Source organism: Melozone crissalis, unplaced genomic scaffold, assembly GCF_028551555.1.
Source record: "Melozone crissalis strain CALT ecotype California unplaced genomic scaffold, PUWL_Pcris_2 ptg000019l_1, whole genome shotgun sequence".
Classification (NCBI taxonomy): domain Eukaryota; kingdom Metazoa; phylum Chordata; class Aves; order Passeriformes; family Passerellidae; genus Melozone; species Melozone crissalis.
Window position 1 is genome coordinate 26,023,508 of NW_026535797.1, and position 27,575 is coordinate 26,051,082.

Genomic DNA, 27,575 nt, shown 5'->3' on the forward strand with positions numbered 1-27,575 from the left:
TCCTGTCTGCTGTCATGAATGAGGGTTTTCTCTTATTTCCTTTTTTTTTTTTTTTTACTTTCATTTTGTTTCTGGTTTTAAAGTTATTTAGAATATTATGAGATTTATAAAGGAAATCTGTTTTTTTAAAACTAAACACCTATCAAAGCAATATCTGATGCTTCATAGCAAAATAGTCATTGGGTTCCATGCAAGTTCATTGAGTTGATTTTTTTACTCTGGCATGTTTTGCATAAGCTTCAGGACACGGGAATAAGGCATTGGAATCAATGCCTTACTCAAATCAAATCAAAAAACCTTACTCATTCAAATCAAAAAACCCTTACATTTTTGGGGTAGGTAAAGGAGAACTCTGACTCTTGTGGGACAACAGAAGAGCTCTGATTGTTCTTTCCTTAGGCCAGAAAAACTCTGTGGTGGTAGGGCACTTTATCCTATTGATGTTAAAATCTTTGTTAAGAAAAGCTGAAAAACAGCATGTGGGACAGAGAAAAGATTAAACTGTCCTGACTTGTCATTATTATGTATCTCTCAGAGTGTACTGGGGCCATTTCCTAAAACTTCCGAGGAGGCCCCAGCTGCACGGACCTTGCTAGAGGGGAGTTCAGAGAAGCAGCCATTCTGTGGAGGAATTATCCAGGCCAGACCTCCAAGAATCTGTCCACCATTAGTGAAGCCATGAGGGGCTGCAGCTCCCTTTTGCAGGTGTGTTCTGTGCTCCCTAACGTGCCCTTTGCTGCCCACAGAGAGCGAGGAGGTGTACCAGCGCCAGGTGCTGTCCATCGCCTGCATCGTCTTCGGCATCGTCGTGGTGGGCATGCTGTGTGCAGCCTTCTACTTCAAAACAAAGTAAGAGCCTTCCTCTGCTGTGCCTGGGGTTTAGCTGCTGTCCCTTTTACAGCCTTACAGCCCTTCAGCTTCCCCCCTCCTTTTGAAGCTGCTGTTATCTCTGGTCTGGCTACAGCAGTTCCCCGTGGCTGCACTAAGTCATCCCCAAAACATAAACAGGAGCAGTGTGTGTTCTTCCTTCTATTTTCTGATATCACAAAATATTAGATTGTGTCATATCCACTTCTTTTTTTTTTTTTTTTTTTTGGACAGTAATAATTTTGTGTCATTTACCATCACTGCAATAATCACTTTGCTCTTCTGAAAAACGATAGTTTAAACATACCATCTCCTTTTTGCATTTCATTTCATATCCCTGAATGTCCATTTCTCTATACTAAGAACAAAAGTTAGAAGTGCAGAAACAAGTCCTCTGCAGATATCTGTAACAAGTAGTTAATACAGCAGCCTGTTGATGAGGATGCATATGAGTGCCTGTAACACAGAAGCATTTAACCCATTCAAGTAGTGAAATCATCTGGACTAAACTATTTTCAAGTGAAATGCTGTCCACTCTATTCTTTTACCTTCCCAACTGATTTTATTTTATTATATTTATTGTGATGTGTGTAATCTGAGTTGCAAAAACCTCATAGCAGTTATATGGCATGCTTGTCAGTGCCCCTGTATCAATAAATATGTATGGTGGTCATCCTTCATTCCTGTTCCAGCTGGAGTTAATGAGAGAACACAAATCAGTATTAAAAAGTACCTGCATGAGGCTAGTCAGGGTGGCTGAACATCAAAAATGTGAAGGTTGGCACTATTTAAAAGTTTGGATGTTTATATGAATCTCTTTCTAAAATTCCTTTTAATGTGTAGGAAATCCAACAAGGATTAGGTTTTACTTAGAAAAATATTTAAATTGACTTTTCTATCCAGGAAAAAAAAAAGTCACCAGGTCTTTTTTACCCCTTTTTCTTTCCCTGAGACTTCAGGGGTAGGCCATGAGTGAAGATTTGAGTTGGTTCATGGTTTTTCTAAATTATTCTGATGTTTGAGGGGTTTTGTTAATTGTTGTGTGGACATCCAGAGTGACAGTGATGCTAGCTGGGAAGGACAGAGTGGCAGGACAGTTCCTCCCTGCACACTCCTTCGTTGTCGTGTAAATGTGAGCAGAGACAGGCACTCTGGCACTGCCATTAGGAATGTCATTGCGCATTTCAGATCTGCTCATCTCAGAAGAGTGAGTGAGAGTCTCCCTGGAAAGGCTTGAGGGTTTTGCTGATGAGGAGTTTCAGAAAGGCAGGATGGGTTGTCAGTAGGAGGAACATGCCGTCAGTGGCTGAGCACACTGAGAATAAGCAGCCTCCCTGTTACTCACAGTGCCCCCCCGGTCCTGCACTGCTGTGGGGAGTGGTGAGAGCTGGGTTGGAGCAGCCTGCAGAACACCCTGGCTTTGATCAGCTGTGAGGAGAGCTAAGTCTGAAAATAATGAGTGGAAATAACACTTGAAAGAGGAGCTTACAGGACAATAGTACATCATGACTCAGGGGCAGGTTGGGGTTGGGGCTTTGTCTGGATTACAAATATGAGAGTTACTGAGAAGAGCTGAAGTGGGCTGGTGCCAGACTTTGGGAACTGAATTTTGGAGAGTTAGGAGAAAGTGAGCACCTCTGGTTCAGCCAGGAGGCTCAGACAGTGTACAGGGAGGCTGATCAGTGCCTCACACCCTGCCTGTGCCTCCATCTGCTGCTGCCCAAAGAGGAGATGAAAGTGTCTAGGCTAGGTCTCATGGAGCCCAGGTAAAATTGTAAATGTAACATTGGCCAGTGTCTTAAGGATCAAAACCCAACAAATTTGAAGTGCCAAACACTTAGCATATGTTAGCTTTGAGTCAGCAGGTTCTTGGGAGCTTCTTTATCAGGCATATGCACCCTGACTGTGCTTAAGAATTATCAAAGCATTCCTCCTGCATGGGGGTTATCTTGGGGTTTCATTTGACGTACAAAAAATGGAGAATATTGCTAACAGATATAGAAACTCTGAATAGTGCATCCATTAAGAGGGAAGTTTCCATGAAGATCCTGACTTACTTAGTCTGACAATTCTATAATACCAGCTGCTAGAAATAGGCACTTCCCTATAAGCCATTGAATTAAAAGTCCTTTTTTAAAATAGACTCAATCTGAGAAAGTTTAGGACTATAATTAAACTCTGTGCCCTTCCAATTATTCCTTTTAGGTTAATCAAGAAAGGGCTGGAAGTGTTAGCAACAGATGAGGAGTACAGTAATGGGCTGCCCTTTACAGCTTAGACTTTTACAAATGACTGGTGACTTTATTTCTTGCTGAAGTAAGAACACTGCATTGCCAAATAACTCTAAAGTAGAACACATAAGGCCCATTTGTTTTGAAAACAAAACTTATAAAATAAATTTATTAATCAGCAAGTAACTTTGAATTATTAATGATTTCTAGTTTTATAGCTGTGCATCCTATAGTTTGCCCAAATGAATATGCATAAACCTGATATTAATGTTAGGTTGCATGAACATAAAAGGAAATTAATGATTGGATTGTTTTTCTCAGCAAATTACCTTCAGGAATTTCAGTTGTAATGTTAAAGACTGCAGTAATGAGTCTGAGTTTTTGCAGTTTACTTACATGTGTTTATAAATATAGAAACAACTCTGTTCATTTTTATAAATAAATCCAAAAATTGTTTTGTTATTTTCCTGATTAAATTATCATTTTGTATGTTTATGAGAGGTTCCCAAAATCTGATGCTTTGATCATTTTTCACTATCATTGTTCATGCCTTACATAAAGTCATGCAAAAAATTCCAGAAGATTCCATAACCATTCTGGAGACCAAGCAAGAGGCTGGTTTTCCAGCAGGACATAGGAACAGATGTGCTAATTTCCTCAGTGGATGTAATTTAGCTGGTCAGAAAATAGCTGTTCTTAAAAACACTAAAGTTGCTTTTATGAATTTTCCCTGGAATTTTATGAGAAGCTGAAGAGCTCATTTAGACATTTTACAAATGAAATTGTTCAATTTCATTGGATTCAAAAATTATTGGATATTAAAAACATTTTTAAAAGAGATGTTTCAGACTCAACTGATTAATTTAATTTGACACTATATATATAAATTTAATTTGACACTAATATATATATACATATTCATTCAGATTATATATCTATTCAGATTATTCTAATATTAATTCTACCAGTTTTGTCTAAAGAAAATCTTGAACATTTTTGTGAAATTATTTTGGGAAATTATTTCCTATTTCCTACCTCTCTATTAATAGATTTTATTAATTATGAGCTCCTAGCAATACTCAAAACATGCCACTCATATTTGTGTCATGGTTACAATATAAATTCATTCTTTTCCATTCGTTTCAAAATAGGATGTAAGTAGAAAGCCTAAGAGGTGCTCAGAGTCCTGCATTTGTTATGGCTTGTGACCTGTACTCAGGAAACGAGCTGTAACAAATACTTCTAAGCAGGTACTTACAAATTGTTGAATTCAAGGAAATGCTTCTATTGTGTCACACAACCAAAACAAAGGGACTCAAGAAATATTGAAACTATATTATTAAAATTGAATATCTGAACTGTGATACTTCTCACCACTTACTTTCATTTTGAGGGAACTTTTCCTCCCTCACAGGCCCCTCCGCTGAACACATATGTAATTAATTTTCCTCTGCTCTCTTATACCTTCCAGCAGTAGACAAGAGATTCCACTGTGAATAAGAAATTCAGATTAATTTTATACTTCATTCAGTGTCAAATTCACTATCTGACACAAGATTCTATCAAGCTTAATGATGTCACAAGGGTTTCCAAAATCAAATCACCAGAAATTTTTCAAAATGCTGCTGAAGCTGCTTTGCTAAAATTCAAATTTCAGTATTTTATTTATCTCTTACAAATACTTGCCAGAAATCACTTCCTTTGGAAATTTGGCTCAGCACCAGTTGCTGTCCAAAACCTGCTGGTGGTATAATGAAATGCTGCTGCTGGTGAGTCCTTGACATTGCTGGGCTGTTTCCAAGGCCATTGTAGGTTCACTGCTGGAGATGCATCTTCTGGAGAGAGAAAGCAAGCAGGGAAGGAAAGAATTAAAATGGTATTGTGAAGTTTTTGCTCATCATTGTTTAAAGCTGATAGTCCCAGACAATGTAGCTTATCACAAAAAAAAAAAAAAAAAAAAAAAAAAAAAAACTGATAAAAGAGCTTAAATGTATTTTGTTAGCAGTTTTTGCCCAGCTGAGATAACTTTTTGCAGAAGATAAAAGTAATATTTAAAGTTTGCTGTCTCATATCCTCTTTCATGTACAGAACTTAAAAAACTGTTTGTCACTTCCACTCAGTACAGTGTGGCAGAAGCAGAGAAAGAGAAAGTCTTTGTTAACAGTGCAGTTATCTCCTGAATAATGCAAGGGATTCATCCAGTGGTGTTCCTAGTTCTGACAGGGTGGATTATAGTATGATAACTCAAAAACACAGTCTCGGTGGCCATACTGACATTTTTTCCAGGTTTCAGCTTATAAGCCGAAGCTGCTCAATATAAGATGTGTTACAGGTCAAGTCTAATGAGCCAGCAGAAATCTTTGATTCTTCATCGATTTTTATAGCCAGCAGGGGCTAATGCCTGTTTTATTTGCCAAAACCCTTTTTCCAAATCAGAGCAAAATGCTTTTTTATTATTCACACTGACTCGCAAGCTATTGTTAAATGTGCAATAGATGATCTTACAAAACCCTGCACCAGCACAACGAGCCTACTATTGGAGTGATCTGAGAATAGAAGGTATTTTAAAACACAAGAGAGGGGTTTTTGTCCCCTTTGTTAAGCCTTGCCAGGAAACAACGGCTGCACTGGAATATCAGACATCAGTGAGTCAGCTCAGCTGGCTAGCAGGGTGAAGTTTTGAACAAAGGGAGCTGTGGCTATAAAAGTATCATGGCTCTAGCAGAAGATCAAGTGAGCTCTTTCTTACATGGATTTCATTTCTCTCTGCAGGAAGCAAACCAAGCAGATCCACGAACAGCTGAAAGAAACGCAGAATAGGAAAACCTACAGCCTAAATGCTTCCAGCATGATGGCAAAGTCAGAGTGTATGGCACAAAGCCAAGTCCAGCTGCAAAATGTAAGTAATCCTGCCAACTACAGCACTTAATAGCCTGGCTGAGTTCCTGCTGCTGATGGCAGCACATCGTCATGCTGCTATTAACATCTGAGCAATGGGAACCACAATTCTCACCCCTTTCATAAAATGTTTTCTATCAGCCTCTTAATGGAAAGCAGGGATTTTTTCCTAAAGTTATTTCAATGGGTTCTTGTACATTTTGTTCATGTGGCAGACTTTGCTGAGCCCCCCAGCTCTGCATTCAGCAGTGGAAATTACTCTTATAGTTTCCTGCAATATCCATACGTGTCTGTACGTGTAGTGAGGGTCCTTGAACATAACTGATGTCACACCTTCCAATAATTTATGAACCTGCAGGAAAAAACACAGACATTTGTCACAGTTAATTCAGAGTGAATTCAAGATCTAGAACTACATTTACACATGTAAACAAATGCCCAAGGGAAGACCCTGCAGATGGTCTCATTTTTCTGGGTCTTTATTTAAAGGTACTTTGGTTTACAGAAAGAAATTAGTCTGTTCAAACTAAATTTGAAATATATTTAATCATTTTCTGAATGTAATTATATGTAACTCATTACAGTCTCACAATCATGAAATATGTAAAGCGTGTTTGAAATAAGGAAATTGAAGACAACCAATTTATTTAGCCCTGATATTTTTTTAGGAAGATATTTTCCAGTGTATGTCATTCTCTTTCCCCTGCTCACACACAATCAGGGCTGTCTTACTTTGAACAAAGCCTTTGGAAGAAGGATCCTGGTAAGCAATATAATAGGAAAATATAAAAGATATATAAAACCTTTCTAAATTATTAACTCCTTTTTTTAAAAAAAAAGTATCTTAGTGTTGCTTAAAGGAATAACTTCCTTATTTGCCAGATTCCATCAAAACAGTGGGAATTTAGCAAAAGTGAGCACTCCTACCCATTTAACCAAAGACTTCTGAACTCCTAGTTCACATCCAATTAATTTAGAGATAAATGTAAGCCCTTTTAACCAATTTAGAGTAAGCAGAGCCTCCCTGCTAAGACAGAGAGGCTGTGAGAGCCTTGCTTATATTCACTACAAGTTCTGTATTCACCACTGTGGTGCCCCTATGCTCATGATATGCTTTGTAATTCAGGAAAAATACACTCTTCCAAGAAGGAAGATAGCTCCACTAAATTGACATAATCACAATTTGGGAAACCTTGTGCAATTTTTTCTCTCACTTTCAGTTCATTCAGCCTTATTTCTAACCCCTAAACAAAAGACCTGTTGGAAGTGTTGTTGGTTGTAATGATGGCAGCAAAAGGTAAAGTTCGAGATCCTTTTGTTCTATCCTGTGAAATAAGCCTTGGTTAACACTAAGAAATGCTCTTTGGCATTTTCTCACTGTAATTCAGTGCAATATTTTGTCATTTTCTTTTGCCACAGCCATAGCCATAATGGCTGAAATAGCAGTTCATGCATTCTGGACACAGAGATTGGACACCATCGTTATATTTACTATTTTAATCCAAATTTGATTTTCAGTTTTTATTTCTGTTCAGTCTGACATTATGAGTGCTGGTAATTAACACACCATTTTCTTGTCCTTGTGGCTGTTTACAGGCAACTGTTTTCTCCTTGCCATTAATGCATTCTCCCTTTGGGAAGATAGGAAGGAAGGAAAACAGAATGACCTTGTGCAGGATGCAGTGTAACAGTGTAATAGCAGTTTCTATTGTTAGGAAGATTTGAGTGCAGGAGTGCACGCAGGCAGCTCATGAAATATTTACAGAACTTGCCAGATTGGAGGGGGGAAAGGGCAGGGGTTTGGTGAGGCTGCAGGGAAGGGGCTTTGGGAAGGAGTTTTGTAGGAATGGCTGAGTGACTCCCCCTGAGAGACCAGAGATCTGCCTGGGGTGTGTGTGCTGGGTGGGAAGGGCAGCAGGCAGCCTGGATGGGATTCCCATCTGCAGCTGCCACTGCCTGGGCCTGGGGAGAAATCCTGGCTCTCTCCATTGCCAGGAGCTAATAAATAAATAAATGAGGGCAGTTACTTTCTGGAGGCTACTCCTCCAGTCTGGCATTTTGGTTTAGGTAATCCTGGAAGTTGTCTCTTTTCCCACTCCATGTGCTCCCCCTACAAGCATGAGAGTTTTCCCATTTTTGCCACCTTTCTGTCTTTCCCTAGAAGATTATCCCAGATTTTTCTCTTGTCTCTTTTGAATAGACCTGGTGATGCTTTCAGGCTTTTCACACAGCTCTCTCTTCTGCAGAGCAGAATGCTTTTGTGGAGACCTGAGAAAAGCTGCATAAGGTTCCTTATTCTTGATGACTATTCTGAAAGAACCATCACCTTTTGACTGAGAGGTTGCTATATTTAGTAAAGGGCCCATCTATTTTTCCAAATGTGTTGCTTTAGAAGGAGGTTTAACTTATTTCCCAAGGCCCAAGGTATAGCAGACAAGGTTGCAAGAGGTTTGTGGCTATAAAGAGCTTGACCAATCTCAGTGCAGTAATTTTTCCTCCTATACTCAAGTGTATTACATCTCCTCCACTCCCTGCCTCTGCTCAGTTGTGATTCTGAAAAGTGAAATAAAGGGGTGGATTTTGTGGGAACAGGACAGCTGTGTTCTCTCTGAAGTCCTGCTGCTCATCACTGGTAATTGTGCTCACCTGTCTCATCCTCAGTAGCAATTTCAGTATTTTCTTAGAGGTACAAATTAGATGAAAAATACTGTGTACTGTAAGAAGGACTCATAAATATCATTTGAACACAGCTCCTAGGATTTCCTGAATCTCCTCCAAGTCCACTGCTTTTCCAAAACATTCTGGCAGAGACACACTTAAATTCTTGCTGGGTGGTTCTTGCTAGGGTTTCTAGCCTCTTGGATTTAAAGACTAATGCACTGGTAATCTTGCTATAATTCCTCAGCCAGGAGGAGATGTGCCAGCTTTTAATCCAGGATCTTTGAGGTACACAGGAGATTGAGATTAATTTCACCTAATACATAAAGCCTAGAGCTTCTAAAGTATTATGTACTCCATCCCAAAGAGATCATCCTCCTTTCAAGAGATATTTAAAGGGCTGCAGCAAACAGTTAGGTCTGCACATAATCAGAAGGAAGGAAATTGTCATTCTCCCTGTCTAGAAAGACAAGTGCTTGGGGCACCCTCACACAGGTGGCAGGAGGAGCTGGGGTGGCTCCTGATTCCTACAGGAGCCACATAAAATCAAGGGTTTCTTTTTCAACTCTTACAACTTGGTAAATATGTCATGGAAAAAAAAAATTTCAAGATCAGCTGAAACCTTGACATTCCTTTAGTGATTCTGAGAATTGTCATGGCTTTTTAAAGAGGCCTTTTTCATCCTTGTGGTTTTTAATACCTTCTCCCATGGTACCAAGGGGATCTATTAATTTCCCATCACTGTCCCTCTGAGCTGGTTAATATGCTTTTCATGCTGTTCTGTGTGGTTTCAATTTTCACTACACTTGTTTCTAGAAGCTTCCAACCACTAGCTTGAGGTTTTTGAAATTCTTATAACGAGGGACAAAAAAATGTTCCTTTTGCATCTTGTTTCCTTTTGTTCATAGTAGTAAGAAATAAAATCTTTCCATTCACTGTGATAGAAATGCAATTAATACATGTCAAGCAAGAGATACTTTAAGTCTTTTAAAGAATTACTTTGGGGTTTACGTGAGTTGCCATTTGATTTATCAGCTGAGATCAAGAGCAGATTTCCCATTTCTGTATCACATGGCTACTTAGGAAGAAGTGCCAGAGTAGACAAACCTGAATTTACTGTCCTCTGTAAACAAAACATACAAAGCATAGGGGAACAGTAAGGATGGTAAATATACCACCTGATGAGCTTCTGTGTCAGTTCAGCCTCTTCAGAAAAATCTCTGGCTCTTTTCCTCCTTGAGACAACCTCTCTGAGTGTCATTTCAAGCTGACCCCTCTGCTTCTCAGTCCTTCTGAAATGGGATCCCCACATCACCTCTCTTCCAGTGCCACATGAATTTCTGGACCTTTCACTGTTTTGGGGGAATCACTGAGGGGAGGAGCTGAATAAAGCCAGGGGAAGGATGGGTGTTTGGTTTGCATAGCACCATAGCCCAGTGAGGGATGGGTATTTTGGTTTGCATCGCGCCAGAACAGCAGTGTCAAGCTGCTCTGGAGCATTCCAGTGGCATTTGTTATCCCTGAACCCCACATTTCAGAACAGGGAATTGAAGGCATAGAGCAGATGAGTTATGTGCTCACAGCAATGCAGCAGGTCAGTGACAAAGGCTCATTTCTTGTCTCCTGGCTCAGGCTGCCTTCACAGATTAACTTAGCATTAACTAGCGGGGGGTGGAAGTTTTATTGTCAGAGAGATGAGTAATTGCACATAATAGATTATTTTCTCAATGAAACAATGAAAAATGGAAAATTTTGCAATTTTTTTAAAGCAATCATTATTCTTTAATTTATTTAGCCATATGCCTCAGTGTTTTGCAGTAATTGCTCAAACAAGAACAGATAATTAACCAAGAAGGCAAAAAACAGTTAAAAAACCCAGATACAGATAAGCTTTCAGTGATGCTCTCAGCCTACTGGAACAGGCCTTTGAAAGGGTTTCACAGCTTATTCTCCCTCATGGCTGAGCATTCAGCAGCTCACAGCAGTCAGAGGCTTCCATGGAGCTCAGCCCAGTCGAGGAGTGAGCTGTGAGAGCAGCAGGATGAGCCCTGCTAGATTTTAGGTGGGGAATGATCTCATGTTGTCCTCCTGGGGCACCAACTGGTGCTGCTCTAAGCTCTTCACAAGAGTGTGAAGGTGTTTTCCTCCAGAGGTGATCTTAGAGAATGGGTGTGGCACTTGGAGTTAAGCTAAAGGAGAATAGACCCAACTGTGTTTAAATATATTAAAATGTAGTGATAATGTGGTGCATCCAGATCTGTTCAATTACATTGTTAGAATTCCCTGTATATTCACGCCCTCAATTTAAATTCTAATTCACATTTCCATTGTAATGAATGTTATGACTGTGTATAAAGTGGTGTATCTGAAAAGGCGAAAAACGTTCAGTTAGGGGGGAAAAAAATCCCTTTGTAGGCTGTGCTTGAGTGGTGCTGGGTGCTGGACCTTCATTAAAATTTGCTGATCAGCATCAGAGCAGCTTCTGGTGTGCTGGTGTTCCTCAGCTGGGATGGGGAAAGTCTCTGCGTGCCACTGCTCCAGCCCACATCCACCTGAAACAAGGATGTAGCAAAATGCAGAGCTTATCTCTGCTCTTCATGATGTACTTCTTACTCTTGGTCTTATGGGCCATTCAGGCCTTCAGTGTTATACCATGAACAAACTCAAAAAAAGGACAGAAATAGCTTCTTGGCACTAGCAAGCCGTTCTTTACATAGCTCAAATTGATTTATTCAGGTCAGAAATCAAAGCCAGTTTCATTTCTGCAGCTGGCAGGAGAACTATTAAAGTTTAAAACCTTCACCGATGCGAGTACCTTAAAAATCATATTTCTGTCTGAATATTTTATCTACAACATTTACAAGTGTCATCTAAGATCATGGTAACTGAAAGTAATGGGAGTGGAATATGTTTCTTCTTATTATTTCAGTTGCATTTGCTTCATGCATGCAGCACCATTTTTGCATATTGCCACTCATAGCTTTGCCTTCAGAAGCAGAAAAACAATGATTTTGTGTTTAACATGGGTATTTCACTCAACAGAAAGAAGGAGAAGAGCAGTGGAGAAAGATTTGAAGAGCTGTTCTTTTATCTATAGAAATTGATCATAAGAAGTGTGACTGGCTGGACTAAAAGTACATGTAACCTATGTTTAAAAGGGAATATTCCTGTGTGACTTTGCTTTTTGATCTTGCTGAAGTCTACAGAAATGTAGATAAGAATAAGTGAGAGTCAGAAAATAACAGTCTGTTGTTTTAATGAGTTACTGGTCTTTTGTTAGACAAAGCTAATAATTATGAAGAACTGTCTTTTGAAAGGATGCTTACTATCCTCTCCATGAATTTTTGTGCTATTGTATCATAACAAACATTTTTCACCACTGTGATTTTTTTCTCTAATATTTTAATTTGTATTTTCTTTCTAAAATATGTCATCATGTAATCGCTGCCACGATACAAATTTATTTTAAAGACAGCATAGACATCTAGGTGTCCAGTACGAAAAATAAAAAGCAAAAGGAAAACAGGCCTATTAGTTTTAGTGCAGGTCCTTGTAATGCAAAGTAAAAAGTAAGTCTGGAAAGAGCTTTATTTTTCACACCTGAGTGGAAATGTGAGTTACCCTCTCATATCTCTGAGATATTGCCCAGTGACCACCAACAACATGGAATCTTCTGGTAAGCCAAAGTGCAGCTTTTTAGTGCAGCTTTTTCTATACTTCAACTTTATGGCTCCATGGCTGTTGGGAGACTTTTTTTTTCTTTTTTTTTTTTTGAAATTGCAGTTGAATCACAAAGCAAAAATAAAAAATCTGTTCTTCATGTCTAGTGTCTGCTTTGCAGACCTTTGTGTCTCACTCTGTGCCCAGAGACTGCCCTACGCCCACACCTGCCACAAGAAGAATTATGTTTACACTGTTCTTACTGGCACAGATACTCCCAGGTCAAAAGTTTCAGACTGGTTCAGAGAGATATCTGGCTCTGTGGATGGGATTCAAATATTTTTCTTACTTATCTGATGACACAAGTGCCGTTTCAGTTTGGTTTTCATAGTTGTACATGCTGATGATGAATGCAGTGTTTGACTGAAATCACCAAAGGACCCAAGAAGTTGCTGGCTGTCCTCTGAGATGTGTTTTGTGATCTGTCTCTGCATGGACAGCCACAAAAACAGACTTCTAGTCCAAGGGATCATTGTTCCCATCATTGTGGGCAGATCAGTCTGTAATTTTGCTGCTGAGGCTGATATCAGTGTTTTGATGTGCAGAACGTAATGGGGGTAATGGTTACTAGCCCTTTCTGCTGTGTAAACAATGCTGAATGAATGTGTTACTTGCAATGCCTAATTCTGATTTTAAAATGCACTAGAGCACTTCTTATCCGTCTCTGATATGAATTCAGAGTGAATAGCATCAACAATGTACTTTGTCTTGTGAGTATTAATTAATTTTATTCTCTCTGCCGCAGTACTCAAAGCCAGATAGGCACCCGGGGCCCATTCTGCACAAAGTTATGGAGTCTAGTTTTTCAGGCACCCAGTCTTTCCCAGAGGCCTTGTCTCCTGACAGAGGAACCCAGCCCATCAAGCACCACAGGTGAGCAAACATCTGTCTGTGAGAGCAGCCTGGGAGGCTGCAGAGCTGCTGATCCGTGTGCAGGGTTGTGCTGTGCTGGCTCTGGGTGAGCTGCTCAGTCCCCAGAACAGCCTCAGCCAGCTTGTTAACCAGATGTCCAAGCATTTTCTTAGCTGCAGACATAAAAGGCAATGGGGATGCTCACTGCCTTCCTCTGTGGGTGGTGCCAGTCCTGCAGGAAACATTTGCAGGCACCATCCAAGCTGCAGGCACAGCCCAGCCAGTGGAGCAGCTGGAGGAGGAGGAACCATTAAAAACAAGACTTTCCTTATCAATGTTCATTAAGTTAATGACTCATTGCTGCAGAAAGACTTGGTTGCAAACTTCCAGCCCTTTTTAGAGTTTCTTTAAACAAAAGACGCATTAAATGAATAATGACTTATTTATGAAAACATGGTGGCCTTTGAAAACAAGGCTTAAAAAAGTTTGGATAGTGGTTTCCAAGAGAAAAAAAAAGAGGAATGTCACCCATCACTGGATGAGATTCAGATTAGAATTCTGCTTCTAACATGTTTTTGGACGAGAAAGACTTCAGGACTTTTCATTACAGGACTAGAAACCAAACTGGAGTCTGGTACAAGCAATAATGTTGGTGGAATGACAGTGGTAACATCTGGTCCAGTGCACAGAGAGAGAGAAAAAGGCTGAGAAAAATGAGTTTGGAGTTTTTTCAGCTAGATAATCTGGAGTGGAAGACATGTTTATTAAAAGGATTTTCCTTTTTAATTACTTTAGAAAAAGTCTGGGATTGCATGAGGTTATGATCTGGCTTCTGCAGTATTTGGTGCATTTTCAGTGCAGTCTCCCAGCCAGCTATGTGGTTTTTTCCTCATTTGAATAAGTGATCTGCTTAACCTACAAAGTGCCACACATAAACCAGAAAGAAATATTTGGATTCTATCTACTTTTATCTTACTTAAACCTTTAATTTGGCATGAAAAAAAAATAATGCCAATTGTCATGTCAGATCCATTTCTTAGATATTTTTCCTTATTACACAGAAATTTTCAAAACATGCTTAATAATTTTATTAAGAATAGATGAACTATCGGGCTGTTTCCTAGAATGCTTTCTACAGAAGTTCTGGGAAGAATTTTATCACCATTTAGTCACAACATGAAGTTCAGGAAAAAACTCATTCCCTTACCTTTTAATAGTGTGATTGTAATGTCCAAGAAATGGCTTTGCTTTGGAACTATTTTAAGTGGGATGACTAGTTAATTTATAAAGAATTATTTTGCAGTTTTAAAGCTTAATGTTTATTGTACAAGGTCCTTGTTTTATAAAAAGTCAACAGACTTGAACGTTTAAGACTTACAAGACTGTCTTTAATTTATGTGCCATGTAAGAGCTTCCTAATTTATTTTCTAAATAGTGTTCACTGTGGACAAATGGTCAAATGAGGATTCTGTACTAAATATCTGTTCATTTCATTCCAAACCTGACTGAGCCTGGAAAAAGCATATCAGCTCTGCAGGTTCTCTCTTTTGTGCTGTTCTAAATTCTATTGTTGTTTTATTTCTGCTTGCTGCAGAAATACTTTGCTCTACATCCAGACCTGTTTTCTCTGCTGGTGTTTTCAAGGACACTAATGATGGGTGATCATTTCTTAAAATCAGGAGCTGGCTGTTACCAGGTCCTGAAACTAAAAAATTTTGGCCTGGAAGTAAGACTGTCAGTGTAGGGAATCATTTGGAGTTGTTGAAATGTGACTGACAGAGACTGGCTAATTATTTCACTCAGATTATGGATAATAGCAATTTTCTGTCTCAACAAACCTCAGCTACACAAAAAGAATTAATGCAGAGATTAGGTTGAAAACTGAAATTTAATCTCAAAAAATATTTAGCCTGTGTTATTATTAATCTCCTAAAATATTTTGCCTGCGTTGTGCACTGCTGTTACCATAGAAGAATGTTGCATCTTCTGCTTGCATATGTAAAATAACTCTTAGAACTGTCAGAATTCAAAATTAACAAATGTGTTTAATCAATAAACTTCCTGCAACGTATACAATGTGCTCAAAAATTTGTCTTGGATCATCTGTTGATCTTGGTAAGAAGGAAACCCATACTGCCTTATTTTCTGATAGATAGAAATAAATTAGAGTTTTGTTAATTATGGGTTGAGTTGTGATCCCTTTGAATAGCAGTTTCCTTGGTAATTAGTCATCCTGACTTTCATTCATGGATGCAGTCATCCTTGATTTTAGAGGGATTCATTTCAGAGAATGCCATGATGAAAGCCAAATGCAGAGGCTTTCAGCCTGGAGCAGTTGTATTGTCTTACAAAAATGCCAAAATAGGATAAACTTACCCTAAAATTAATAATAATTTGTGTTTTCATTTTTAATGAACTTTTCACACCACAAAAAGCATGGAAGAGATTTTTTTTTCATTTGGTAAGCATTTTACTCTTTATGCTGCTAATATAAGTGGTTCAGTTTACAGTAGAGGAAAGAGTGAGTTAAAGTTATTCTGTAAATAAGGCCATTGAGTTTCAAAGAGCAAGTATAGCTAAACTAAAGCAACTAGGAATGTAAAGGCAGAGGAAGCCTGAAAGGAAGAAGGTGTAAGTAACCTGCTATTTTCCCAAAGAAAAAGCAAAACAGATGGTGGGACATAGATAATAATTGAAGCAGTTAGGGAAATCCTGAACTAATAGATTTCATTTTTTTATTGCAAAGTTGGGATGACTATTTGAGGACAAAGGTTGAATATGAACAGAACCAAATGCATGAAAATAGACATTCCTACAGTCAAAGTGGAAGTAAAATGTGGAAATCAAAGCTCTCAAGATAGTTTGGTTAATCTTGATCCAAAAAAAATTTGGAAGAACAAAATTTCATGTCTGGAAGCAAAATCTATAAAAATGGGAGCTGTGACATGAGATGATAGATTAGCAAGTGTTAAACATTTAGGAAGATGAAGAATTTATCAAAGTAGGAACTAATTATGCTGAATTTGAATAGTCAAGAATTTAGGATAAATTGGGGGAAGAAGATTCTTGCGGTAGATATAAAAAAGGCAAAAAATGGTTTGCTATCTTACCAACAGCAGGTACTGCAACATAGGATCAGATACTGCACTGATGATTGCATTTGTGTTTGGTGGGGGTGAGTTAGCTCTCCACAGAAGCTCAGTCACTGCTGTTATGTGTCTAATGCTTTTAAGGGGAGAGGCAGAAAAACTCTATTGTGCATGCACAGAGGTGCTTAAAAGTCAGATGTTAAGGACTTGTGTTGAGAAGGGAGGACATTCACCAGTGCAGCACTCAAAGAATTAGTCAACTCTGGGGACAGACATTTTAGTGCCAAGGTCACTGAACAAAGCTGGAGCACAGCACAGTGTGAGAGTGCACCACTGTTCCCTCACCTGGCTGAAATGGCCTCCCAATTGCCATGGACTCACACTGCCTTCCCAAGCCAAGATGAGGAATGGATGGTTCATGTTCCATGGAAAGTGTTACAAGTCTGTCTCATGTCAGTCTTCAGGAGGCTGGAAAGGGTGTATGACTGACTGCTGCTTAGGAATACATGAGAGCAAGCACAACGAGAAGTAAAAGACCTATTGCAAAGGAAGGAGTGTGGTGGCACATGTACCTGCTGAATATTCATCAGAATTAATTTCAAACTGAAAAGAAGTCTCAGAGTTTGCAATATAGAACAACTTTCTGTAATAGTAGCCTGGATATGATCATCAGTTTAGGATGGAGGTTGATCAGTGCACTACAGGAAGTGTATGATGAGGTTATGGCAGATGATTAAGGTCAGTGCATCTGACATACCTTGAATACTCTGTTCCCTTTTCTAATGTTCTCTCACCAGGATGGTGACCAGATGGCGCAGGTAGCATTGAGGGATTTTCATAGAGTTCCAAAGTCCCTGAGTAACCTCAAAACAGACTATTCCAAATACAAGAATGTTATGAGGGAATCAATAATGCTCACATTTCAGAAACCAAGAGGAGATTTGTAGCTGTAGACTGTATTTATTAATGCTGAAAGTCTCAGTAGTTGATCCATACAAATGCTAGCAGTAGATTGTCTAACAGCCTAAAAAGGTGGCTCTGAGGGAATGTCAGAGGACACTGCCTGGCAGCTGGCTCAGTCATTGGGGTATGTATTTACTGGGTGGTTTGTAGTTAGTTCAGAAGTAGTACAGAATGATCCCAGAGTTACTGTAAAAACACTGCTGGTCATCTCTTCATGAACATGGGCAACTGCCCTTGGGAGTTGTGTATGTGCCCCAAAAAGAGAATACTCCACCTGTAGGATCAGACTTTGTTTTCACTCAGTTGCTCAAGCCAAAGAAAATTCTCACACAAAACAACTGGCAAGAATAAATCCCAAGTTCTTCCTTAACCTTAGGATGGTTGAACTGCTTTTTTCAAAACATTAAATCGTCAGAACTGCATTTTTCCCTAGTTTGTGCATCACTTGTGAACCACTTCATGCATATTCTGATTTTTTTTATTCTGGAGTAATTGATTGATAGATTTTAAGGACATATTTGCTACAGCTTTATGTATTGGTCTGCTTTATTGAATGGCTCACTTATGTGGGCTGGTTTCTTTTACCCAGTTAGACTGGAGTGCAGGGAGGAAGAAACCACAATGTTGGCTAAAGGAAAACAAATTCCCTGAAAAAATCCAAAAACCATTGTTTGCCTTAGAGGGAGGAATTTTTCACATGAGTGATAGAGAAGTCTGAGAGGGACATTGCATTTTCATTGCTGATATACATACCAATTTCGTGTAAAAGGAAAAGCTTTGTGCTGAAGATCCTTTTCCATAGAATTTTTAACAGAAATTCTTAGGGGTTTTTTTGGTGCCTGGAGAAACAGCTGTTATCCTGCAGCTTGCAGCTGCACTGTCTGTAAGTATTTCCTGATCTTTAATGAATTTTTCTTGTCCGTGACCTCAAATGATTTTTGTTCATTCTTCCTTTGGTTTTGTTTTGTGTTGGGTTTTTTTTCTAGCAGAAATGTTGAAAGCATAAGAACCTCACATTAGCAACAAATTAGACTATGTCAGGGCTGGAAGTTGTGTGGTTGCAGGACCCCTTTGGTCTCAGCATTTCTGCAGTTTACACCTATTACCTTAGGTATAGCTGTACATGTTGAAATTATCTTTATTGCGAATAGAGCTTTTGTGAATTTGCATATGGAGATCATGTACTCTCCTCCAACAAGGAAGATGCTCAAAGGCATCAAACCAACCACAAATTAAACAATAAAAGTTTCTAACTTTAAAGATTTGTAACCAATCCGAAGGGTTTTTTTACTTTTGGATTCCATTGATGCCTACGCTCAGGTCAATAAAAACCCCAAAAATTCATTATCCAGCACCAATTGTTAATTCACCTGCATCTTTTGAGATCCCCTGCTGTTTTAATCTCAGGCTCTCCTGAGCATAAATTGTCAATTATTTTGTGGTGGGGTAGTGTTATTTTACAGAGTAGGAACTGTGACTTGCAACTCAAACTCAGCCTTCAGAACTGAGAGGCCAGTATTTCAGGTTTTTAAAAAGGTTTTTTCACAGTCTCCTTAGTAGCAAAGGAAAAATCTTTTTAAGCAAGCATAAAAAATCCTGGAGGGATTGTTATTGCTATGGGTTGTTGGCCTTTCAGTAGAAAGAACTAGGAGAGTAAAGGTGTGGAAGAAAACAGAGGTTAGACTGCAATGGAACACTGCTAGCCTGAGCAGTCGGATAGAGAGTGTTGAATTTATTTCTTCTTTTCATTTTGGGCAGAAGATGTGGATTTTAATGGAAATGTACATTCAAAGAGAATTTGTCCAAGGTGCTTGTTCCACGAAAGAATTGCTCTGGGAGTAGATGTGGCCCTAACTGTAATTAAAGTTCCCACTAGGTAAAAAAATTCAGATTACTTTTAAGTCACATTATAATAGGAAAAAAGAAGCAAACTTATCAAAAGTCTTTTGCCTTGCTGAATTCTGTCACAAGTTGGAATTATTCACACAGCCAAAAATAATGACTCGTAAAAGGCATCTAGAAAACCTATGTTAAGTTATCATTAAAGATGTAAGAGAATATGAGGTAACAGATGCATTTCTGAGACCCAGAAGATGCCAAGAGAAATAGAGTAGTTGAAAAATGAATATTCAGTCACACCATGCAGTACTGAGACCTGTTAGCATTAAAAATGGGTTATGCCTTCCCTTAGCTCTGCGTTCCCATATTTTTGCATTAGCAAATGTATGGTTTATATAGCAAAACTGTGGGTTCTAGATACTTTTTCATTCCTGTGTGAAATGAAAAAAAAATCCAATATCCTTCCAAAACACCAGACATTTACAAAACCAATTTTCTAAAATAAGTAGAAAACTATTACTTGTTTTTATCAAGTTCAAGTTTCTATTATATCATACAAAGAAACAGCATGGTATCAATGTATATAAACAACAAAGAAATCTGTATATAAAACGAATAAAATAATACAGAAATACTGTTCAAGGCGGAGAAAACTTGTCTTAGCTTCTTCAATCTGCAGTTCATCAGCTTTGCTTATATTCTTCACTTACACTTTTTCTCAATTTAATGGCTTTGTATCAGGAAGCAGCACCTCACAGGATGATAGATAATATATGGGACTTTCAGTTTAGAATCTCATTTTGAATTCAGCTGTGGGTATGAGAGAGCTGTATTGTTTGTTTATGCTGTCTGAGGACTCAACTCTCTATAGCAGGATTATGATATGCAGCATGGAAAGGAGAAGCATCCTTTATCAAATGCAAGAAAACATTTCATATAGTGGGCAATTATTTTCATTCCTAGAAAAGAGGTGATGTATTAAATAATGGCATAAACAGCATCTAATGGTGGATTGCACTATTATATTTCCTTAGAGAATTTCTACTGACATCATAGACTGCCACAGCAAAGTTTATAAGAACAGTAATCCCTGCATTATTAATCCTGAACCTTTACTTTGCAGAATTTTATGCTTTTGGTGTGATAACTTTTACTGTGCTCTTGGTGTTGTTCCTAGAAGTCTCTCTTCGTGCTGCAGCCCAGGACAGAGAAGTGGGATGCTGCACAGAAATGCCTTTCGCAGGACTCCTCCCTTGCCTCGGGGTAGGTTCAATGGGATTGCAGGACCAGCATATCAGCAGCTCCAGGAGTCCAGGATCACCGACCAGGACACCATACCTTGTCACGGGTGAGTGAAGCCAACTTGGGGGCTTTGAAAATGAAATAATGCACATTGCACAGTTGGTTTTCTGTAGATAGCTTCATACAGTTTTGTCTTCAAAAATGCACAAAGAATATGCTGCTTTTCCTTTCCCTTTTAAATTTAGTTTATTAGAGCACTGAGCTGAGCTGTGCATAAGGTCTGGGTTTCAGAAGTGCTCTCGAGAACCTGCAGCTGCCTTTGAAGTCCTTTGCAATTGCTGAGATACTTTGAATAATATTTACATATCCCTATAGATTTCCAAAGACTTTTCAGAATATTACAAGCATATTTTATATGTAAACAGGAATAATATCTGGAATAGAATAAAGCCCTCCCCAGTTTCACCTGTAAGTCGCAGTGAAACCCTTCACTCTGTCTTACAGGTGAAACAGGTGGGGTTGGGTGTCTGGTGACTTCTTTTAAACAAGTTTGACTCACACTTGTGTCATTGTTACTGTTTGCTTCTGAGGAAAAAAAATTGTTTATTGCCTCTTGCAGTAAAAATATTATTGTTCATTTGTGTGATATGTGCATATAATTCCTGGTGAAAATTTCCTATTGCAATTGCCACGCTTGCAGAAAGGAGCAGCAGGCAGCCTTCCCTCTCCAGTGGCAGCATCGTGTGATGCAGGCTCAGGGAGGTGCCATAGCCTCCTCCCAGGCTGAGGAGAGAGGTACAGAAAAGCTGTGGGTAATTGCATTTACTCTTGTCTAGGAAATCAGTGTGTGACCTTACAAGCATCAGCTTGTACTGGCCTGTATTTTGAATTTGCAATTCTGCAAAATTTGATATTGGGACCAGACTGTGACCCCTTCTGGCCTCAATCCACTTAAGCACTTCATCTATATTTTGTGCACTAAGGATATTCACCCTCTAAATATCTGCTGCTTTCACAGTGTTGGTGTTCTCATCAAATTTCCAGCCCAAACTAAAAGTTCCTTGTCCCCTGCAGAAATTACACTACTTTCTTTCTTCTCTTTTTCCTCCGCCATCTTTCCCTGTTGGGATGCACAAATCAAAGTGGTTTGTGTCCCTGATTCTGTGAGCATCCTGAACTCCATCCAGCAGCAGCCTGGCTGAAGTGTAGTCAGGCCTGCAGAAGGTGGGGGTCTGTGTGTTCAGTGTAGGGCTGCCCCAGAGCCTGGCAGAGCCCCTGGAATGATCCCATCCATCTCAATGGACCTTGCTGTCAGGCTTCTACACTGCACACCTTTGGCCACAGGGCTCACAGCAAAGCTGCTGGGACTGTGCTAAGTAAAATCCATTTCATATTTAAAGTTTCAGTACCTTCTGTCTCTCTTTGATATCTGTTCTTAAAGGGGGCAGTGAAATTATTGTGCTTCTATCACTTCCATTGTTTAATTTGGATTCTTACACACTCTATAACATAATTACTGTTAAATATTTATAAATGTTTGCTTTCGTTGCTTGGTTTTAGGAAGGGGGTGGAGAGAGAGCTGCACTTTGAAACACATGCACATGAATTAATTTATTCAGAAAAAAATTTTTTTCAGATAAAAACACAGATACATTTCTTTGGAGGAACTGTGGTTCTGGGAAAGTTAATTATAGGAGAATGTAATTAAGGTTCTGCAATTATAGTTCTAAGTCTCAGTCTATTGAAAACAGCAGCAGTCTGGTGTCACACACAGAAGCATGGATCAGTTTGTAATTAACTAAAAGCCAAGTCTCACATGGTTTAGATTTAATATCCCTTCGAGTTTAATACCTCACCTGTTGCACAGAGTGTATGCACTTCAATACAACCTCAGTTCTCCTTTGAAAGCCCTGTGAGCAGGGGCAGAAACATGTAATTCTGGCATAAAATTGGTATGTCTATCTGTATTTCAAAAAAATATTATGGAAATACACCAGGCATTTCGTTACATGTCACTGCTGCTGCCAGTTAGTTTTCAAAATCCCAAGAATCTCTATTGTGGAATTGGCAAATGTTACTGTTTTCTCACCAAACCCATTTTAATTCAGTCTTTTCTTGGTTTTGCTTATATATCATCCATATAATACCTACATTGCATGTGAAATTCATTAAAAACATTCACTCCCTTTGTTTTCAGGGTGCAGCCCAGAATATATTTAGGGCCTGAATTACCAAAAAAGGGACTAATGCAACTGATGCGATCTCTCCAGCTATAGTCGTTTGAACAATTATATATAAGCAAAGGAAACAAGAATGGGCACAACCCAAAGGTCTGCACTGTTTTGTTTTCATTTGTTTTTTTTAATTGTCCTCCCTCAGAAATAACACCCCTGATGAGTATTTCATTCATCCTGATAGCTGGTGTAGAAAGCCTCTCCGTGAATGGCTGCAGGTGTGTCTGTCTGAGCATAGTGCCAATGTCATTAACCAAGTCTCAGATGTGAAACAGCTGCAGAGCACGCACAGAAAGTTCTAGCACACACCCCAGAAAGCTGCTTGCTCTATTTTTCCCCTGGGTGCCATTTCCCAAGGCAGTATCTCTTTCCCTCACCTGGCAGCAGCATTCCCAGCCCTTCCTCCTTCTCGCAGAGCTCCCAGATGCAGCCCTGGGGATGCCAGGAGAGTCCTGGTACGGAACGTGCCAGCTCCACGCGGGCAGGGCGTGTGCGCAGCTCTTGTACAAACCCAGTTCCACCACACAGCAGTTAATCACAGCTCAGTTGGCACTGTGCTGGAAAGGAGCCTGCAGTTGTCTCCTGCTCCCTCCTGTCTGACACCTGGCCAGGAGCATGGGGCCAGGGGAAGCCTTTCCAGTTAATTTCTGGTTGTGCCAGTACTGGACACGGCAGTTTCACGCCATTCAGTTTCTCTTCCTTAACTCTTTTTCCGCTCATCCCAAAAAGTAGGAGGCACATATGAGTGGAAGGATATTCCTAGTGAGGTCCAGCAGGCTTAAGGAACTTTTGGAATAATACCTTTCAAGTCAGAGCACCTGCTTCCACTTCCAACCAGATCTAAATGTTGCTTTCCTCATCCATGGATAAAACATATTAGATTCACCATTACCTTGCCTTATTAAATAGTGATAAGCTGATTAAAAATAAATTACGTTCTGGTACTGAGGTGATGTCTGTGGTCCTTAGCAACCATGACTGGTAATACAGTAACTCCTAGAGCATTTCTAGAAGTACTAATTTCAGATGGGAAACATCTTTTTTTTTTTTTTTCCTTTGGTCATTGTTTATTTTATATTTATTATACTTTCCATTTCTGGTTTTTTTTAAGTATTTCTTGTAAACAAAACAGAGTTGGGCTTTGAAACAAAATGGAAACGTTGATACAAATTCACTAAGTCGCTTCACAATCATTAAAATCATGTTATAATGTGTGTTAGTGGACGATAAAGGATTTGGTTTATAAACAGTATTACAGTATCAAGAGAACACAGACATTTGCTCAAGTCCTATATATTATCTCTATTTCCAGTTGAAATCCAATAAAACAAATCAGGCCAGCAATACAAGTATGGGCTATTGAAAAAAAATATTTATTCAGAGGTACAGTGCACTTAAATGCTCTGCTTGTTTGAAGGGGAGTACAGGCAATCATTCCTATGTAAATAAAGACTACGCAACCATGAGTGTTTAATGTTCTTTTTCCCTGCACTTTTTAAAAGTGTTTTCCTAAAGCAATCATTTGACATTGAGAGTTCTGACACTGAAGGAAGTATCAATCCATTTCCCTGATCAGAAATGTAGGAATAGAATTCCAAATTTATTTTCAAAGAAAATTAATAATACATTATATTACTTCTGAAATATAATACATATTATATACGTATAATACTCCTGAAATGTTTTAAAAAGAAATTTCCATTATTCTCATATACTGGTGGGTGAAATGAGACTGAGAGAAAAGCAGTGCTTTGCCACTGGCAGATTTGAAAATCCAAACCAGTCTCCAGAGCCTGTTGTTTTCCCCGGGGCCCCACCGCAGCCAAGTGCTCCTCTATTTCAGGAGAAAGCGTTGTGTATCTCTTCAGCACAGTTCACTGAATCTCACACAGTGTCCCTGCTGCTGGTTGCTCTGACCACTTGATGTACAACAAGAACTCTTTTTTTACTCTTTCCAGGTATTCATCCAGTGATTTAAAAACTCCTCAGAATCCTTCAATAAATATGCAACTGCCTTCAAGAGAGACAACCCCATATTTTAATAACGTGGATCAGAAGGACTTGGTCAGCTATTCCTCTTCAAGGGCCAACTCCGTCCCCATCATCCCGTCTGTGGGCTTGGACGAAGCCTGCATGCAAATGCAAAATGTTCCTGAAGTAACAGGCATCAAATGGTGCAAAAACTCCTATTCTGCTGAACTTGTCAACGTGAGTTCCCCAGTCAGTAATTGTCTAATAGCAGAACAGCACGAGGTGAAAGTCTTGCTGGAAACTGTGCAGGAGCAGATCCGGATGCTGACGGACGCGCGGCGGGCGGAGGACGCGGAGCTGGCGGGCGCGGAGGCGCGGGGCGGCGCGAGCGAGAACACGGCCTTCCTGCCCATGAGCCCCACGGCCAAGGCAGAGCGAGAGGCACACTTTGTCCTCAAAAGTGACACGCAGAGAGACTCGGTACTCACCAAGTGACTCCGCCTGGGGGCTGCGGGAGGGCAAGCGAGGGGTCCGCGCGTTCGACGCTTTGCTGAACAGGAAGGGAGGAAGTTAAATACAAATTATTTATATGCATTAATTTAAGAGCATCTACTTAGAAGAAACCAAATAGTCAATCGCCCTCATATCATAGTGTTTTTTAACAAAATATTTTTTTAAGGGAAAAGTTCCAGGAGGGATGAAGCGTGCTTTTAGATGCTTTCCAGGCAGGATTACACAGTTCCAGTTCCAGAGGACTTTTCCATGGTCCTGTTCGGCTGTCCGAAGGCTTAGGCTATGCATCTCCTTTTCAGTAAAGGCCAAGTACCATCCTTAGATGCATTTCTGGTTTCAGGGCAGCGCTGCAGTGAGCTGCTGGGCAGGGATTCAGACCCTGGAGAACATGTCCTGTAAGCCCAACACAGACCCAGTCCCCTCTCCCCCTCTGCTCTTGATTCCGGGTTCACATCACGAGATCAGGCACACAGACACCTAGTTCTGAGTTCTGGTACCTGCTGTGGAATGATAACAACGTCCCTGAATTGACCAGATACTTAACTCTTAACATTAATTCAATGTGTCAGTCGCCCAAAGAAAGTCAAAGGAATAATTTATGAGCTTTGGGATTGGCCAAGAGTGGGAGCAGGATTGGGGTCTATAGAGATTCAGTGAGTCCACAGCTGCTCCATCTTCTGAGCTTTGCCTATCAGAGCTGCCTTGGTGGAGAGTGAGGAAGAACGAGAGGAAATGTAAACGTGTGTATTACAACAGGTTTGGTTTTGGTTTCTGGTTTGGTTTTTTTTAAGTGGAAACATAAACTCTGTTGTTCGTTAGCACCCCTCAACATTTCTAAACTTTTACACTTTAAAAGCATTTGTAAGCTCTCAAGGAGCACTTCTCGGTGTGTGTGTATTTTTTTTAAACTTATTTTTTATTATGGCTTGTTCAGAGAAGAGTCAGGGAGATCCAGTATGATCAAAATCCAGCCAGTAAGTGTCCACGCTGCCTAATTTGTTCCTGCATTCAGTTCTCCAGTCACTTTAATTAATTATGGCTTAGGCTTGTGAACTTTAAAGCTTCAACCTTGCAGATGGTTCAGTATGGGCAGACCCACAGGCATGCAGAGATCTGACTCTGATGGAGCTTTCTAAGAGCAGATGGTTCCACCAAGTCCCTCCCTGCAGGGGATCAAGGCCTTAGAGAGGATGTTCCTAATCACACTGTAAGTCCTTTTTGCATTAGCCTTCTTTTGAGTGCCTCTTCCCCCCATAAATTGTAACAGAATGTGCCAATTTTGCAATGAATTGGGTTCAGTGACACACCTTACTGGGTTTACTGTCTTAAAATACCTCCTTATTCTTGGGGGAAAAAAATCCACTATAGTAAATAATCACTAAATAGCCTTCCCTGGTTAGTGCCAGGAGACTGATTTAAAAAAATTTAAGAGTATATACAGAATGTATTAAAATATTCCTTTGAAGCAAAATAATTGTTAGACTTATAATGTGCCCCAGACTTTCTAGTTCACAAGTCTCAAGACTTCCCAAAATAGCACAATCAATCCCACAGTGCTGTTGTATGTTGAGTCAGAATAAAGCAATATCTTAACCTCTGTCAAGTAAATTTGGAAAAGAAATGCTGAAGGTGTACGTCATTTTTTTTTTTTTGTTAAGGCAGTAAAAAAAATTATTTTTGACGGTCTTCATTCAGCAAGTCTTATTTTTGGTTGCTTTTGTGGTTTTGGGGGTACTTTTAAAGATAAAGTTGATGAAATTGTCCTGTTTACAGAATTTTCTATGGCTGCAATCTTTGCTGTGTGTTTTCAACAGAAATGTATTTGAGAGCCTACTATTGTTTTATGCTCCAGGATGGAGTGTGGGGTGTTCAGACTCCATTCTGCAAAGACAGAGCTTTTGTTGTAGCAGTGAGGGGAAATCCCCGTGGGGTGTGGGCTCACCCTGGCATTTCCCTGCCATACGTGGTGCCTGGGCACAGTCTCACTGTGCATGAGCTCAGCTGGCATGGCCCTGAGCCCACCCCAGATAAACCCTCTGAAAGGCAGGGTGCATCAGGTGGGGCTCAGCTTTGCACCCCTACAGTCATTGGACCTTTCTGTCCACACCACTTGCATCCCCCATCTCAGGACATGAGCAAAGGGAGCTTGCCTCTGCCCATAAGCTCTGTGAACATTCCTGAATTTTCCTATTTTATGAAAACTGGGTGCTATATAAACCTCTAGTTCAACAGTTTTCAAGATATGATCACAAGTAATGAATCGTTCACCATTAATTTCTTCAAGATGATCTTTCTGCAGTTCAGTGCAGAATCCTGCCCAAACTGATGCTTAAAAATTCAATCTTTTCGATTCAGATGCAAGATTTTCCCTCCCCCAAGCTCTGCAAATTCACCTCTGGCAACATAATGGGAACACACAGCAAGATTTCAGCTGAAGAAAGGCCATGCCTTTAGGGAGAGAATGTGTTCATGCAGCACCCCCAAAAGACCCAGAAAGA

At 39.7% G+C, this 27,575-nt stretch overlaps 1 protein-coding gene across 2 annotated transcripts in view; it reads left to right on the forward strand.

Moving 5' to 3' along the window:
• The window catches only part of NRG3 (neuregulin 3), a 455,224-nt gene extending 428,960 nt beyond the window's left edge, over positions 1–26,264 (forward strand). For both annotated transcript variants that reach the window (XM_054277416.1, XM_054277415.1), the window contains 5 exons: positions 747–849; positions 5,871–5,997; positions 13,120–13,247; positions 20,295–20,465; positions 24,552–26,264. In XM_054277416.1, coding sequence (XP_054133391.1) covers positions 747–849; positions 5,871–5,997; positions 13,120–13,247; positions 20,295–20,465; positions 24,552–25,059 — 1,037 coding nt within the window. In that variant the 3' untranslated portion in view covers positions 25,060–26,264. The remainder of the gene's footprint in view (positions 1–746; positions 850–5,870; positions 5,998–13,119; positions 13,248–20,294; positions 20,466–24,551) is intronic.
• Positions 26,265–27,575: the final 1,311 nt, after the last annotated feature.